This window comes from Melanotaenia boesemani, chromosome 2 (genome assembly GCF_017639745.1).
Source record: "Melanotaenia boesemani isolate fMelBoe1 chromosome 2, fMelBoe1.pri, whole genome shotgun sequence".
In the NCBI taxonomy this organism is placed as follows: Eukaryota; Metazoa; Chordata; class Actinopteri; order Atheriniformes; family Melanotaeniidae; genus Melanotaenia; species Melanotaenia boesemani.
The window spans coordinates 22,487,534-22,502,826 of NC_055683.1; the positions used below are offsets into that span (position 1 = coordinate 22,487,534).

The 15,293-nt window shown below is 39.1% G+C and overlaps 1 protein-coding gene across 3 annotated transcripts; it reads left to right on the top strand.

Annotated features, from left to right (window-relative positions):
- The first annotated feature begins 3 nt into the window (after window positions 1-3).
- Window positions 4-15,290, top strand: rhot1a (ras homolog family member T1a). 3 transcript variants are annotated; one of them, XM_042011876.1, is made up of 21 exons: window positions 4-406; window positions 1,987-2,045; window positions 2,164-2,245; window positions 2,409-2,452; window positions 2,554-2,607; window positions 2,743-2,795; window positions 3,047-3,155; window positions 4,043-4,144; window positions 5,900-5,998; window positions 6,212-6,320; window positions 6,404-6,524; window positions 6,827-6,911; window positions 7,175-7,320; window positions 7,515-7,615; window positions 7,762-7,892; window positions 8,042-8,125; window positions 8,279-8,401; window positions 8,507-8,709; window positions 9,632-9,754; window positions 10,515-10,613; window positions 11,390-15,290. In XM_042011876.1, the coding sequence occupies exons 1-21, from the start codon at window positions 370-372 to the stop codon at window positions 11,454-11,456; spliced, it is 2,031 nt and encodes a 676-aa protein (XP_041867810.1). In that variant the 5' UTR covers window positions 4-369; the 3' UTR covers window positions 11,457-15,290. The 3 variants fall into 3 exon arrangements, with proteins under 3 accessions (XP_041867810.1, XP_041867791.1, XP_041867801.1); XM_042011857.1 differs by lacking the exon at window positions 10,515-10,613 and having other exon boundaries at window positions 5-406; window positions 14,322-15,290; XM_042011867.1 differs by lacking the exons at window positions 9,632-9,754; window positions 10,515-10,613 and having other exon boundaries at window positions 6-406; window positions 14,322-15,290.
- Window positions 15,291-15,293: the final 3 nt, after the last annotated feature.

Below are 15,293 nucleotides of genomic sequence, written 5' to 3' on the forward strand. Positions count from 1 at the left end.
AAATTTGTCCTGTCGGGCTTGCCGTTGCCCGGTGCTGGAGGTCGGGCATGCTCATGAAACGTCCAATGCGAAACATTCTGCAGGCGCCGAAAAGAGCGTGATTAACATTAAATTACAAAGATATGTGGGACACTCGACTTTTAAAATCGTATTTCTGTTGAGCTGATACCCTGCGAGCTAAAGGAAAGTGCTAAGGATATTCAAAGGAGCGCCGATAACTGCCCGTCCGTTTTGTCCTACAAAGGCGGCGAGTGTTTGACAGCGGGAGGGCCCGACGTTAGGTAAACTGCTGGAAGAGGAGGACGGCTTGCAGAGGACTCCATGAAACAGTAAAGACGGTCCTTTCTATTGAGGGTAGCGATCTCAAACATGAGAAAGGACGTGAGGATATTACTTGTTGGGGAACGTAAGTGTCATTTGTAATCACATAGCGGTGGTTAGCTAAAATGCTAGAGGCTACTGCTAACAGTGAATCATACCATGTAGCGCTGGCAGTTCTATGACTTGTGCACTTAGTCTGAAACTAAATGAGTTGGTTAGTATATTTGATTAAGTATATTTAGCATACATTATGACTGAGATATTCAAAGTTATGATTAGAGTAACTATTACAAGGTTTGGTTTCTGAGAAAAGCTGTTAGCCGCATAATTTTAACAAGGGGCATGATAACTATCACACGGTACCCTGAGACTTCACAAACTCGTTTGTTGTAAAATCAAATTTCAGTGATTCCTCTACTAGCATGCCAAGCATGGACATGGAAACCCAATTTCCTTTACCAAAGAGCAACAATAGAAGCTACATATATAGATGGCTCATTTAAATCTTTCGCAGTACAAAAGGTACAGATATATTGTGTATTGACTGTCTTTAAGCTACTTGTCTGATTTGTTAAAAAAAAAGTCACTAAATAGAGAAAGTCTCAAAGTCTTCACACTGCTTATTTAACCTCACCTACAGCCAGTAACTCAAACACACCTAATTTATTCAAAATAATACATATCAAAAAAAGTTCCTCAGAAATTCCCTGTTTCAGATTTAATTTAATAAATTATGTGATTGCAATATGTCCACCTTTTCCTCAACTCTAAACTGACAACAGGCCTAAACCAGAAAGGCAGCCCGCCCCTTCTATCAAACTATATTTCATCTGGTCTGTTTGTTTTCTTGACATGATTTCAGCACTATTTATATTTTAGTTGTGGCTCAGCAGGATGGCCTACATTACATCAGACCAGCTGGTACTGTGACTTGGTGAGGTGCTGCCAGAAAGCTACGTGCCACTTGATGTGTGCTGTGAACTTCAGTAGGGTTCAGTTTGTGGGGTTACTCAGCTGTCTCTGAGATATTTAGACACACATTATTGTGACTTTTTAATAATCCATTTCAGTAAATTATTGTTTTGTTGCACATTTCAACATGTCGATCACTGGTATCAGCCCACAGAGAGTGACGTTTTTACTTTGCCCAGTTAAAAAACATTGTATGTGATGTTTGTATGTACAAGTGGACAGTCATAATATCAGGTGGCTAAATAATAAAGGGTTAGTATTAGTGTTATCGTGGGCTTAAGGTGAAAATAGTTGAAAATGAGCAAACAATTACTAGGCGCATGTGTTAATGAGTGTTTGTGTTTTGCTTTAGTTTGATGAAAAAGGAAACAATTGGAAATTTGTAGGGCAGTGCTCTTGGTGAGCTATTTATAAATCTCTCTTGAATAACAGATTGACTCTTTGAAATGTTCTATTGTAGGTTTCTGTCGTGAATATCCTTTGTGTTGGAATTGCATGAGCACTCATTTAGGAATAATGGGACTTGGCTGCAGCTCTTAACACTCTTCAGCTGCTCTTATCTGTTTCCTGTCACTTCACACATCACTCAGACCTATCAGTAAATGTGTCAGTGCTGATCTGTAACTGACCTATAACCTGTAAAGGATGCGTCTAGTATTTTATGATGGGAATGTTTTTCTTGTGCCCATACAGCCAAGGTGGGGAAGACATCACTGATTATGTCTCTGGTTAGTGAGGAGTTTCCTGATGAGGTATGTATCATCCAGCAGTCAGATGACGCTGTATATACACAAATATATCCTGATTTTATACACAAGTTGCGCAGTTAAGAGATTGACTAATATATTTTAAAAAATGTCTGTCTTGTAGGTTCCTCTGAGAGCTGAGGAGATAACCATCCCAGCTGATGTCACACCAGAGAGAGTTCCCACACACATTGTGGACTACTCAGGTAACTCCCTTACTTCACATAGCAAATAATGACTCACTAATATTAGCTGAACAAAGTCCATTCTGACACTTAAAGAGACGCAAATGATCCCAGACCTGTTTTAACAATGTATACGTTTAGAAATGTGAAACACTGCACTCATGAGCATTTTTATCACTTTTAGAAGCAGAGCAGTCAGATGAGCAGCTGTATCAGGAAATCTCCAAGGTTGGTTTCATTTGAATTCTTCCTGTCAAGTGGTCTTACAGTGTAAGTTTGCTATTTATTTCATCACCTGGTTCACAAACCAATATTATTTCTCCTTTTAGGCTAATGTAATCTGCATAGTTTACTCTGTTAACAACAAGAAGTCGATTGAAAAGGTGAGCAGGACTTCTGTCTGTGCTAAGTGCAGTTGATCAGAGCTGCAATGCATCTGGAAGCTGCATAATTTGTGAAAATGTTTTACTAAATGTTTGCACATCTGCAATGTTCAATGCTGTTCTTTCCTCCCTAAGGTGACAAGCCACTGGATTCCCCTCATAAATGACAGAACAGATAAAGATAGCAGGTGTGTGTCTTATTGTCAGTTATTTTCATTATAATTTATCCTTTTTGCTTGATTATGTTTTTTTTTGTACATTAAAATGTCAAGAGGTAACGATAAACATATTGCTAATCCATCAAGTTGACTGAGAATTTCTGTTATTTTTCATTAAAACAATAGATCAGTCAATATATTGATTATTAATTTAGCTGTAGTTAAATTTTGGTTTATCAACCAAGTGTTGCAGCTCTGTAAATGATACCCCTTTGTTGCAGGGTACCATTGATTCTCGTGGGGAACAAGTCTGACCTTGTAGAACACAGCAGCATGGAGACCATCCTACCAATCATGAATCAATACCAGGATATTGAAACCTGTGTAGAGGTAAAAGATCAATGCACTCGCACACGCATGCACACAAGGTCCTATTTATCCACTGAGGCAGCGCTGTGTGAAAGTCCCACTCAGTTAAAATGTCAGGGTGAACTTTTGTAAAGCCACAGAACCAATAAAAAAAAACTGGAAATGTAATTTGAAAGTTGGATTGAAAATCCGATACCTGCATCGACTTCCAGTGTGTGACTGTTTGCAGGACAGATCTGCCCCAGTTGCTCTTAGATTTGAGTCTAGGTCCAGACTCCACTTACATTCTGACTGAGTCATCAGTAGACTTATGTTACCAGGACTGAGGCCTGCTGACGGCTGGACTGCAGGTGTGTTGAGAGGCTTGACTGGGATCTGTCTGCATTACTGTTTAATTCAAATTTCCCTCTGTCGCATGAGACGGCTCAGTCATGCCCTCTTCAGACGGATTAATTACAAAGTTAAAAGGGGGAGATGAGGAGGACGTGAGGATCGACACACACACTGCTGGCACAGATCAAGACAGTCACACCTCTTGTATTAAAAATATGTGAACCTGTACTTTACTGCTGGCTAAGTGCAGGATCGAGGTTGATTTATTGCGGTAGGCAGTTTCAGCTGTAGTGGAAGAACCTTTTCAGAACTGATAAATAGCATGCAGGTGGCTCAATATGAGTTAAATTAAATATATTGAATTTTATTATATCATTATTTTACACAGTTCACAGCTTTTCTTCCGTTCTTTTGGTTTCATTTGTGCATTTTAAGGTTTTAAAAATGATCAATTTCACAATATCCACCTCAGTACTGCTGATGTTTGAGGTGGAATACAATTGACATGGCATTGTGCACAAGTACTTGTTTTGCTCAAGGCGTTAACGCCTTTATTTTTTATTTCTTTTCGTCAGTGCTCTGCCAAAAACCTGAAAAACATCTCTGAGCTGTTCTACTATGCCCAGAAGGCTGTTCTCCACCCGACAGGACCTCTGTACTGCCCGGAGGAGAAGGAGGTGAGTTTTTCTATGTGAAGGCATTTTGACTTGCTGATGTCGTTTGCAGCTGTTTGATGCTGCCAACTGCACATGTGCAACTCACGCTGTAACAAGCCTAAAAATCTGCTGGAAAAATGTATGTTTGTTTTTAAACAAATTGACCATAATTAATATTAACTCATATTCATCAATCCTAAACTGTTTTATATATGTTTTATTAGTGTTTCGTAAATCAGGATGTGTGTAATTTCCATTCATATGATGAAATGTTTGTGCCTCTGTGTTAAATGGAAGACTGGAAATCAGCTCTTCGAGTGAATTAAAAAGCTGTTATTAAAAAAAGCCAAGAGAAATTCGCAATGAGGGAAATATGGATGACAAAAAGAATGTCAGCAATATTGTAAAAGACGTGTTATGTAACTTTTCCACCTTAAAACTGCATTCTGGACTCGTTTGCTGATACAGTGACATCTCATATCTGCATCTATTCTGGCGCTGTCGTTGCCCAGCAGCGTCCCGAGGCTGAAAACTGCATGATACAACTTTTTCATCCAGCACGCTGCGAGACATTGCAGCTGATGGTGCGTTCAAGTTGCCATCGAAACTCATACTTTCAAGAGATTTTTGCTGGACATGACTCATAAGTTTCAGAGGACCCCAAGATTCCAGTCCGTTAAGTTTCTAGTGTAAACAGCAGTAAGTTGTTGCTGTGGATAATCACTACGTTACGGCAGGTTTGTTCGTGAATTATTGTGTCAGTATGTTTGGTTTATTTATCATTATCACCAAAATTGGCTGCTGTTCTCGTCATAAACATTTTGACATGGGTTTGTGATTTTCTGGTTTTATACAACTTTGTAGATGCTCACAAATTGGCTGTTTTGGAGGCGGCCATTTTTTTCGGAGTCGGTGCAACTGGAACGTCATCTACCTGGGAATGACGTCACATTTTATCAGCCGCTTGTATTTCTGAGACAACTGGAACGCACCATGAGTTTCACTTTACGAACCGTGTCACACACTAGCAAATGTATATAAACACATCGGCGGTTTTGAACGCACACTATGGCTGATTCAGCAAAGAAACGCAAGAAGCCATTATCGTAGAAAGAAAGCAAAGGAGTCGAGAGTGGAGATAAGAATGTCTTTTATTGGCTGGAGAGCGCTCAGAGTACAGGTAGGATGCAAGATGGATGTCGTAGTAGTTGGTAGGGGGCGCATCGCCAAGAAAATTGTAAAAGTTCTGTAGTGCATCTTTAAAGGTGTTTTTGTTTGTGGGTTTAACAAGAAATTTTTTTTGTAATAGTCTTTTTTGCTACAACATCCATCCATCTCCATTCAAGCAGTACTTGAACTATTCAGAGAACGATCAACTCAACTTTTTGATGTGTACTAAAACGCAATTGAATAGACAACAAAAGCAAGAAATCAAAATTAAAACAAAAGGTTTAAAATGTGACAAAGTATATTAAAACAAGTGAGGCAGAAGCAGAGAAGGTGTCCATGTCCAGTCCCCGAAGCAGGAGCCATATCCGCTGGGCAACAGGCTAAAAAAAACCTGCTTTACATGTATCGATGTTTGTATGAGAGTCCGATATAAAAGTTTAGACTTAATTATCACCCACTGCTGACATACTTTTAGAGACTAAGAAATGTTATTTGAAGAAAATGCATTATAATTACAACAATTTAATCTACAAGACTAAGCTCTGTGCTTCATAAACATACATGTTAACAATGAAAATAATGATTTTTTTTTCTCCTGTTTTCCAGCTGAAATCTTCTTGCATTAACGCTCTAACAAGAATATTCAAAGTGTCTGACCTGGACAATGATGGGATCCTTAATGACAACGAGCTCAACTTCTTTCAGGTAATGATTTTTCTTTAACTGAGTGGCTGTTTACGTACGTTTCACAGTTGTGGTGTTTATGACGACTTGGTCAGTCCAGGTTAGGCTGTGTGATATTACAGAGAAGAAAATGACAGGTTTAGTAAAAGTAACAGGTTTAGTTGAAGTAAAATTGGAAAAAAAGCTTATCTGAAAGTGTCTTCAGGCTAACACAAAACTTGTGTATGTTTATAGAGGACATGTTTCAATACACCGCTGGCACCACAAGCCTTAGAAGATGTAAAGAACGTGGTCAGGAGGAACATGACTGATGGAGTTAAGAGCAACGGACTCACACTGAAAGGTCAGACTCTCCATCCTGCTATATAATTGTGTCCAGTCTGGTAAGTGGGAGAGTCTCATTCTGCCATGGATGCTTTCTTTCAGGCTTCCTTTTCCTGCACACGCTCTTCATACAACGAGGTCGACATGAGACCACGTGGACTGTGCTGAGGAGGTTTGGTTATGATGATGATCTGGAGCTCACACAGGAATACCTTTTCCCCTTGTGAGTTCAGACTGAGATGTGTTTTATTCAGTGTAAATTAATTTAATACGTCACCAACAACCATGATTATTTTCTGATTTCTGTTTGGCCATGTTTTTTATCTAAAGTTGTACTGATATTTGGATGTTTTCTTTCATCATTAGTAGTCATGCTAATCTCAGTTTAAAAGCTATCATCTCTGTCTCTGGTTGTCTTCTTAAGTCAGAGTGAATAAGTGTTGTATGTTAGAAATTCAGTCATTCTTAGTCATCAATTCAGAAGTTTCTGTAAAATTATTGTTTGTGTCTGTCTGTCTTTTCCAGGATAAAGATCCCTCCAGACTGCACCACAGAGCTTAACCACAACGCTTACCTCTTTCTCCAGAGTGTCTTTGACAAGCATGACAAAGTGAGTGCTCATGAAAACTGGAACTTTTACATTTCTATTAATTTGTTTAGCTGCTTTTGTTCATTCTTTACTATTATTTACTGTTAATTCTTTACTATTACTTCTATAATAATGACCACTTTTTTATTTTTTTGTGAATATTCTGGTCTGCCTGTTCCAGTTTTCATGCTAATTCCTCGTTTTTTATCGATTTTGTCTATTTAAAATATGTCCTTGTAGGTTTCATGTTACATACTAATGTTTGTGCTTTTGCTATAATCCAGGATAGAGACTGTGCACTGTCACCAGAGGAGGTGAAGGACTTGTTCAAAGTGTTTCCCTACATGCCATGGGGTCCAGATGTCAACAACACTGTGTGCACTAATGATCAGGGCTGGATCACATACCAAGGATACCTCTCTCAGTGGACGTGAGTGTGGAACATACTGGATCTATTAATAAATAAACACAGATGCACTGTACCACATATTATATTCAGCCTAAATTCCTTCACACAAGGAGATACTTCAGGGTTTACATATAGACACAGACACACACACAAATCTCACTAATTTTAAACAGTTTTGCTGACTCACTGATCATGACTTCTTTTTCTTTTTGCAGGTTAACAACATATTTGGATGTGCAGCGTAGTTTGGAGTATTTAGGTTACCTTGGCTACTCTATAATATATGAACAGGAGTCCCAAGCAGCTGCCATGACTGGTAAGAGATATTTACTTCATTCCAAACTCTTTTAGGCTTTAAAGCCATTTTTAAAAATTTTAAGAAAAACATGAATATCCTGTCATGTTAGCATTTTTTGTCACATGTCTTCTTACTTTAAAAATGTGCATTCACTGCTCTTCCAGTGACCCGTAACAAGCGCATTGATCTGCAGAAGAAACAGACCCAGCGCAGCGTCTTCTGCTGTAATGTATTGGGTGCACAGGGCAGCGGAAAGAGCGGCTTTCTCCAAGCTTTCCTTGGCAGGAACCTGCAGGTCAGTGAAATCAAGGGTGCAAATTTACATTTGTAATCGTATTTGCTTGTCTCAAGACAGATTTTAATTTACTGCAGTCCACAAATATTTCTTCCATAGGAGCAATGCTTTACATTTGTGCTGACAATATGATTTATTTTCCACCACAGCGACAGAGGCGGATCAAAGAAGACCACAAGTCCTTCTATGCTATTAGTACGACCTATGTTTATGGTCAGGAGAAGTACCTGCTGGTAAGAGCCATTTATTTTGAGCAGACATCAGTGCTCTTTGGATTACTGTTACTTAATCTCTGTGTATTACAGCATCAGCACTGGCCGAATGTTAATCCCTCCATCTGCACGCTCTGTTGTTCTCTCTTCCTTGTCTTGTCCGTTCATCACAAGCTCCATGAAGTGATGCCAGATTTTGACTTCCTGACAGAGACGGACTTGGCCTGTGACGTCGTCTGTCTGGTGTACGATGTCAATAATCCCCGCTCTTTTGAATACTGTGCTAAAGTGTACAAGGTGTGTAATCTGAGTATGTTTAGGATGATGGAGGCATTTCGCCAGATGTGTTGACAGCGTGACTTAACAGTCTAACTGGTTACATTGAATGGTTGCGTTTTACAGCAATACTTCATAGACAGCAAAACACCATGTGTGGTTATTGCTGCAAAATCCGACCTGCACGAAGTGCGGCAGCACTACAGCCTGTCGGCGCACGAGTTCTGCCGCAAGCACAAGCTCCACCCACCCCAGCCATTCACATGCAACACACCCGAAGCACCCAGCAAAGACCTCTATACCAGACTCACCACCATGGCTATGTATCCGTGAGTATTAAAACCCAAGTTAACCATCTATACTGTGAGGTTGATTCTTTAGTGGATGAATCTTGTTCATCGTTGGAAATAACCAGCCACCAACATTATGTGCCATATATTCTGCAGCATGCAAATATAGCAATTTCTGCTAAAAATGTCAGACTTTGGTGTTGGTCAAATCTTTTTCAGTGTATACAAACTGTTTTCCTAAGCTTGGTAATTTACTTCCAAAGCTAATTGACTTTTGCCATCAGTAATTTCTCAGTTGGCATTGGATGTTTGTAGCAGTTATTCAGCTCCCTGCCAGAGAGATTTTGTGGTCAAAAGGTAACTGTGTAATGGCTGCACGGTGTCTTAACTCTTTAAAGCTCTTTGTTCAGATTAGAATTCTGTGTAGATTCATTAGTAGTTAAGGGGATTAGCCTGTTTAATCAAACTGTAGCAGCTCAGAATCTTATTGATCAAGATCCGAAATCACTGGATCTGCTTCGCTCCAAGTCATCAGACTGATTAGCAATATCTCGATTTAAATAGAGGTACTTACTGAAAGATAAGCTTCTGAATCTGACATGAGGCTCAACAAGGAGTAGGCTAGGGTGGTGGTGGAGGGGAAGTTCTGGCTCAAATAGTGCATTTTGTTATTCATTTTCCACCTTTTAGAATTGTAAATGTTATCTTGTGTCTTAGTTTTTTTTCTATTTTATTTCCTTTAAATAATTCATCATTTATTCTTTGAATTAATGAAATGCTTGAGATAGTAGTAGAGATAAATAGCAGTGCTTCAGATCTAGATCTGGACCTGGTGGATTAAAAAAAAAAAAAAAAAATCTTTTTCCTTATCTTGGCTTTATTCTCCTCCCCAATTGTCTCTGTTTGATGCATATTTTTAGTGTGAAGGTGAATACAGGCATTTTTGTGTGTCTTTCCGCAGTCATGTCCGCCTCCGCTGCATGTGTTCCTGCAACAGGTGCACTTATTGCCTGTGTCAAAACCTCCTCAAGTTGGAGCTGCTGCGCAGTGTTAAGGCCCAACTCCGCAGGGTCGTTTACAACAGGTTCATACATAGACTCAACTCCAGTGTTTTAACATAGACTCCTTCCTCCCCCTCTCTGTTTCCCATCTCTCGGGTTGGACCACCAGGATGGGCCACAGAGAGGCTTCTTTTGTACCCAAGCTCACTAACTGGTGACAGTGACGGCTCCCCTGCTTCCCTTCGGTGATCGCTAGTGGTCAGGTTTACACTGCATATCCACTGCAAGGAAAGGGGGTGTTAAAAGGGAATGAATGTGATGGTACTTTTACTTTTAACTCCCATAGCTGCTGGAATCTGTCCTGCTCAGCTGCACCTCAGGAACGTTGTGGGATGTAGTGGACTTCCACTACACTTTCCCTATAAAATCAGTTAAACTAGCTGTCTTCTTTTCAGTGCTGTCAAGCTTTGATTCATCTCAGTTATTATCTCTGTTATTTGTGAAAATCATTCCGAAAATGATTTTTCAGACAGCACTTTGGCCTTAAAGATTGTAATAAAGATTAATGAAGCCACCAAATGTTGGGAAAGTAAAACGGACTAAATTTAATCCACTTAACTCCCATTTGACTCATCAGTCTTCCTAAAATCGTTTTATATATTCTGACTTTAGTATCTAATATAATTTGAAACTGACTGGATATTTTATTTAATATACTATGTTTTAAAATGTTAAAGCAATAGATGACAAATTCCTATTTAATGGACATTGGCATTAATTCTGTACAGTAAAAGTGCTCCTTTATTCTATCGGTCACAGCAGATGTCTTACTTTCTGCTGCAGCTCCAGCCAGCCGAGCCGCTCTCTGTACAGTCTGACACAGCGAAGTGTGACCATGCTGTGCCAGCTAACACCCAGGCTGCTAGCCAGGGAGGTACCGGTGTGTCTGCATGAAAGTGTTGCATGTTTTTCTTGTGCAGCACCAACTTATCTCTACACACTTACTCAGAAAGATGAGCTATGTAACTGTTTGTAAAAATAGATTTAAGTTTTTTATAGATTATATGTACTGAAGAACAAAAATACAGAACTAGATTTAGGCTTGTGAGCCTTTATTTATGACTTATTCTTGATGAATATATTTAGTTACAAAGCCCTGTTGTAATTGAAATAAAAGTTAAAAGCTAACTTATGTTGCCTGTGTTAGGACATTTGCTGCCTCCTGACCTGCAGTGGATATGCAAACAGTAAACTTTGACTAATGTGCATATCATTTGCATACAAAATGAGAGAAATACAACCAGTCCCTCGGCTCTGTACTTCATTCACACTGAAAACTTCATTGTGGTCTGCATGCTTAATTTCTGATCTGATACTCTTAAAAGTGCATTGTCTATTAATTTATTCTTTGGCACCAGCCTCAGTAATTACCTGATTGACAATCTGTGATGTTTTCAGTCTCATTTTGTCCACATTTTCATTCTTAACACTGAAGTCTAAACCCACAGGAGATGTTGTGATTTCAGTGTTTTATGCACCTTATTTTGTCTTCTCCTGTTGGTTTAGACTTTGATAAATTAGATTTATAGTCTGCTTATAATATGAATGCGTTTTAATGTTTTTGTTTGATTCTACTGCACTATTCACTCTTGTCATTTCATCCTGAATTTCTTGTCTTGCTTTTTCCTTTATTTTTGTTTTTTCCTTCCACTCTGTAGGTGTTCGTACACATGTTTCTGGCTGCCGCTCTTCCTCTTCCTCTTGCATGTGTTTACTCTCTTTTAACACCCATTGTAATGCTGCATGGCTCACTCTTCTGTCTAACTGAAGGCCTCAGTCCTCAGTGAAATACTGCTATCTGGTGGTTGGGAATGGCTTTGCATCTGTCTGTCTACATTAATGGGGAGCTTGGTGTTGTGAGTTAAATGGAGGAGTTTTGTTGAAACACAGTGTTTTTATTTTAAGTTCTTGGATTGGGCAGAAGCGTGTGGTGTGTTTTCCAGGTTCTTTGTCAGTTAATGAAGATAATTTAATCCTGAAATGGACCCAGGCAGAGCTGCATGTCATGCTGCGTCCAGCACTAACCCTTTGTGTTGTATTTTTCTTCTCTGGGAATTGTTTCTATTAATAGCATGACGCTAAACAAGGCAGGCCTGGCAGAGGATGAGGCTGACACACCACACTGAACAGCTGGTGTAGATTATCTTGCAACTGGTCATATTTGGTCAGTTGACATTGTGATTTTGGACATTTTTCCTGGTGTGTGACATTCTGAAGTTTTTCAGGTTGATAAAATTACAAGCAACAGTAGCAAGGAGAAAAAAAATTATGGTAAAATGTAAGAAATGCTGCAGGTTGCTCATGGTTTCCATTTAATTTCGAATACTAAAACAAAACAAAACAAAAAATATTTTTATCTGCTTATTTTATCAGCGGACAAGATTAGTAATGTAAAGAGTAAATGGCTCAACATTTCCAGTCTGGCTTCCATGTGGTGTGTGTTGCTTTTATTCATGATGTGTTCAAGGAGCTTTTCACTGTTTCAAGTTTGTGGTTAAGTCTGATTTGTTAAAGTTGCTGTTGTGGTAAAGGAAAAGGACTGACTCCCCTGCAGCCTGCATGGAGCTGGAGGAAGCTGATGAAATTACATTTAATGTCAGCATCTCCATGTGTCTCTCTGCTAATTGAACACAATTTTATTTTAAGCGAACTCAATTTATAAAACACAGTGTAAGACGTACAAGTGCTTTACAGAGCAAAAAACTAAATGGGAAAGGACACTATAAAAACAATGTACAAGACTGAAATGATAAAAGCATTTAGTTAAAAAAGGTTTGTAAGTAGCAATAAAAGCATAAATTAAAAGTATTAGGTTAAAAGTGCACCAGATGTACCATCTGTAAACAAATAAATAGCTGTGTATTTTGTTGTTATCCATCTTTTTCTATGACTATTAAACATTTATAATGTGGATTATAAAATGATGGAAACAGCCGTTTTTGCAGTTAATAAGAAGGTACTGTAGTGGAAAACTTAGTTTATAATAGGACATCAAACAGTGGTAACATCAGGGCTTAAACAGTTGATTCATAGAGAAGCTTATAATGAAATTTTAATGACTGAAGCATTTCAGTTCTTTTCTGTACATAGTAAACAAAATTTTCTGCTTTCAATACTGAATATTTGCCATTTTTCCCCCTTTGTTTTGCTCTCTGCCAGGATGATTAACTACATTTTGAATATTTAAACTTTTTGTAGAGAATGCAGACACTTAATCCAGTTCAGACAGATGATTCTTTATCAGTCATTATTAGTTGCAATCCAAGTTATTTTTCCTCAGCATCCCCCAGCTTCACCTGGTTGTATATAAGTGTGTGAGTGTGTGAGCACAGCCAGGCCACTGTGTGACACTGACTGTGCTTGGAGGTCTGCTGGGCTGGGTGGAGGTTGCTTTGGGCTGCCTGCAGTCAGAGGTGGATTTCAGCCTGACGTAGCAGGTCACAACCATCTCCCACGTGGAGGAGTCCATTTATATGGAGGCTCCAGCTGAGCAGCCAGTTCCTCCAGAAAGGTAAAGGAAGGAACGACATGCAGAGAGAGGTGTGTTTCATTTGTATATGTGGAGGGACGGGCTCTATACTGTGTATAGCAGCATGTCAACAGGTCATTTTAACCACGATCAGCAATGTTGACGTTTATGTTCAGATATGTTTCTCTATTTTTAGTAGAGCAGGAATGAGTGACCAGGTGTTGTCTGCTAGAGTCAGTGTGTGTGTGAGATTTACCCATTGTTAATCCTTATAGCACACATTGGTTTCTATTTCTCTCGTTTTCTGCGTTCTTCATTTGCTTCTTTCTTCTCTGTTTCAGCCTACATAGATGACTTTTGCTTTACTTTTTTGACAGCTCTGGTGTTAGGCCAATTATCCAAAGCTAAAGAAGGGTCATAGGGGAAAATTAAGATTTTTTTTTTTTAAAAGATGTTTTAAAATGATGTATGTCTGCCTTTTTTTTGACTGCATTCACACATATGGACCTCCTTCATAACTGATCGTATAAGATGCTCATTGGATCCCAAACCCTTTTTCCTTGATATAAACACGTAGTATGTAACGTGACAGAATTGCTTCTCTCTTGATTGTGGTTATTCTTGTGAATATCCAGCAGCCTCACAACAGGAGAGATGCTAAGTATTTTATTCTAATGTAAATGCAGTGGTAAAACCTCAAATTGAAAGCAAAAAATACTAAATATTCCTGTTTTTTTTTAGATTGGTTCCTCTCCTGAGACTCCTCCTGGACTAAATTTAAATATGTGTGGGTTTTATTTCATTTAGTGTGAGTTAGAGCTGCTGCTTCGCAACCTTTTCTTCTCACCCTGTTCCTGAAACCAAAACCAAATGTTAAAGCAAAGCATGTTCCTGTTTCAAGCTGGAATCACAGGGCACTGATTTGTCATTTGTGGTCCAGACTAAGGAAGTCCTCACTGGAGAGTTTGCATGACTTTGTTTTGCCATTTGGCTGCTCGCCCTGCTGTGGTTTCAGCAGCAGAGAAAATAGGATCCCTCAGTTTTCTTTGTGATTCCTGCTGTTTTTCTTTGCCATTTCCTTCCCTCACTTTCTCCATGTCGTTTCTGGCTTCACCCAACAGGCACATGGCTCAGGCTGACCTGAAGAACTCCACCTTCTGGCTTAGAGCGAGCGTCGGCGCCACAGTGTTCGCCGTGTTGGGCTTCGCCATGTACAGAGCACTTCTCAAACAGCGGTGATCAGATGGCATGACACCCCCTGACCCGACCTAAAAGACTCAAAAAGACTGGCTGACAAACCAACCAACCAGGCCTCTCAAACCCCATCTCCACCTCATCCTTGTCTCACAATGCACCATGAGCAAAGAACAAATGAGAGTAATGGGTGTATTTTATACTAGAGTGTGTTTTCTTTTTTTATGCTGTGGTGGAAAGGGGCACCTGTCAATCATTCACTTTGTAAAAGTTGACATTCTCTGACCTTTTGGTCTAGCTTAGGTGAGATTAGACAGTCGTAGTCACTGGATTATATCAGCTGATCCAGTCCTTTTTTCCTCAGGTCAATATATTTAGTTAAGACTTTTAAAAACCAGAAAGAGGCAGCCAAACAGTGACACTAAGGGACTTGAATCTGTTTATAGTTATGTACATGCAGTATATTATGTACGTATTCCTTAAGAATTATAGGACCTGTAGACTGTACCACCAACAGGACATGCTCGGACAAATGGCTCTAACACTAGGAAGGTCATGAATGCCACACATATTGCGTTTAATTTGTGTGTTAATTTATTAACCTGTTATCTGTTTTGAGTGCACCGCATGGAACAGATTTTTCATGTATTTTTGTATTTAGTATTATCAAAGCTGTCCTCATGGCTCATTATTAATGACTGTTTTTATTTTTCTGCTTTAAAACAAAAAAAAACAAACATTTGAAAAGCATAAAAACCTCATTTTTATGGCAGCACCATGAAACAAGATTCTGCTATTAACAAGCTTTTCAGCGCACTCCCCGCAACTTAAAACTATGAAAGTGTTTCTTCTTGTTCTTTTCCAGCATTTACAATAAAGAATTGTACGACCTGGTACAT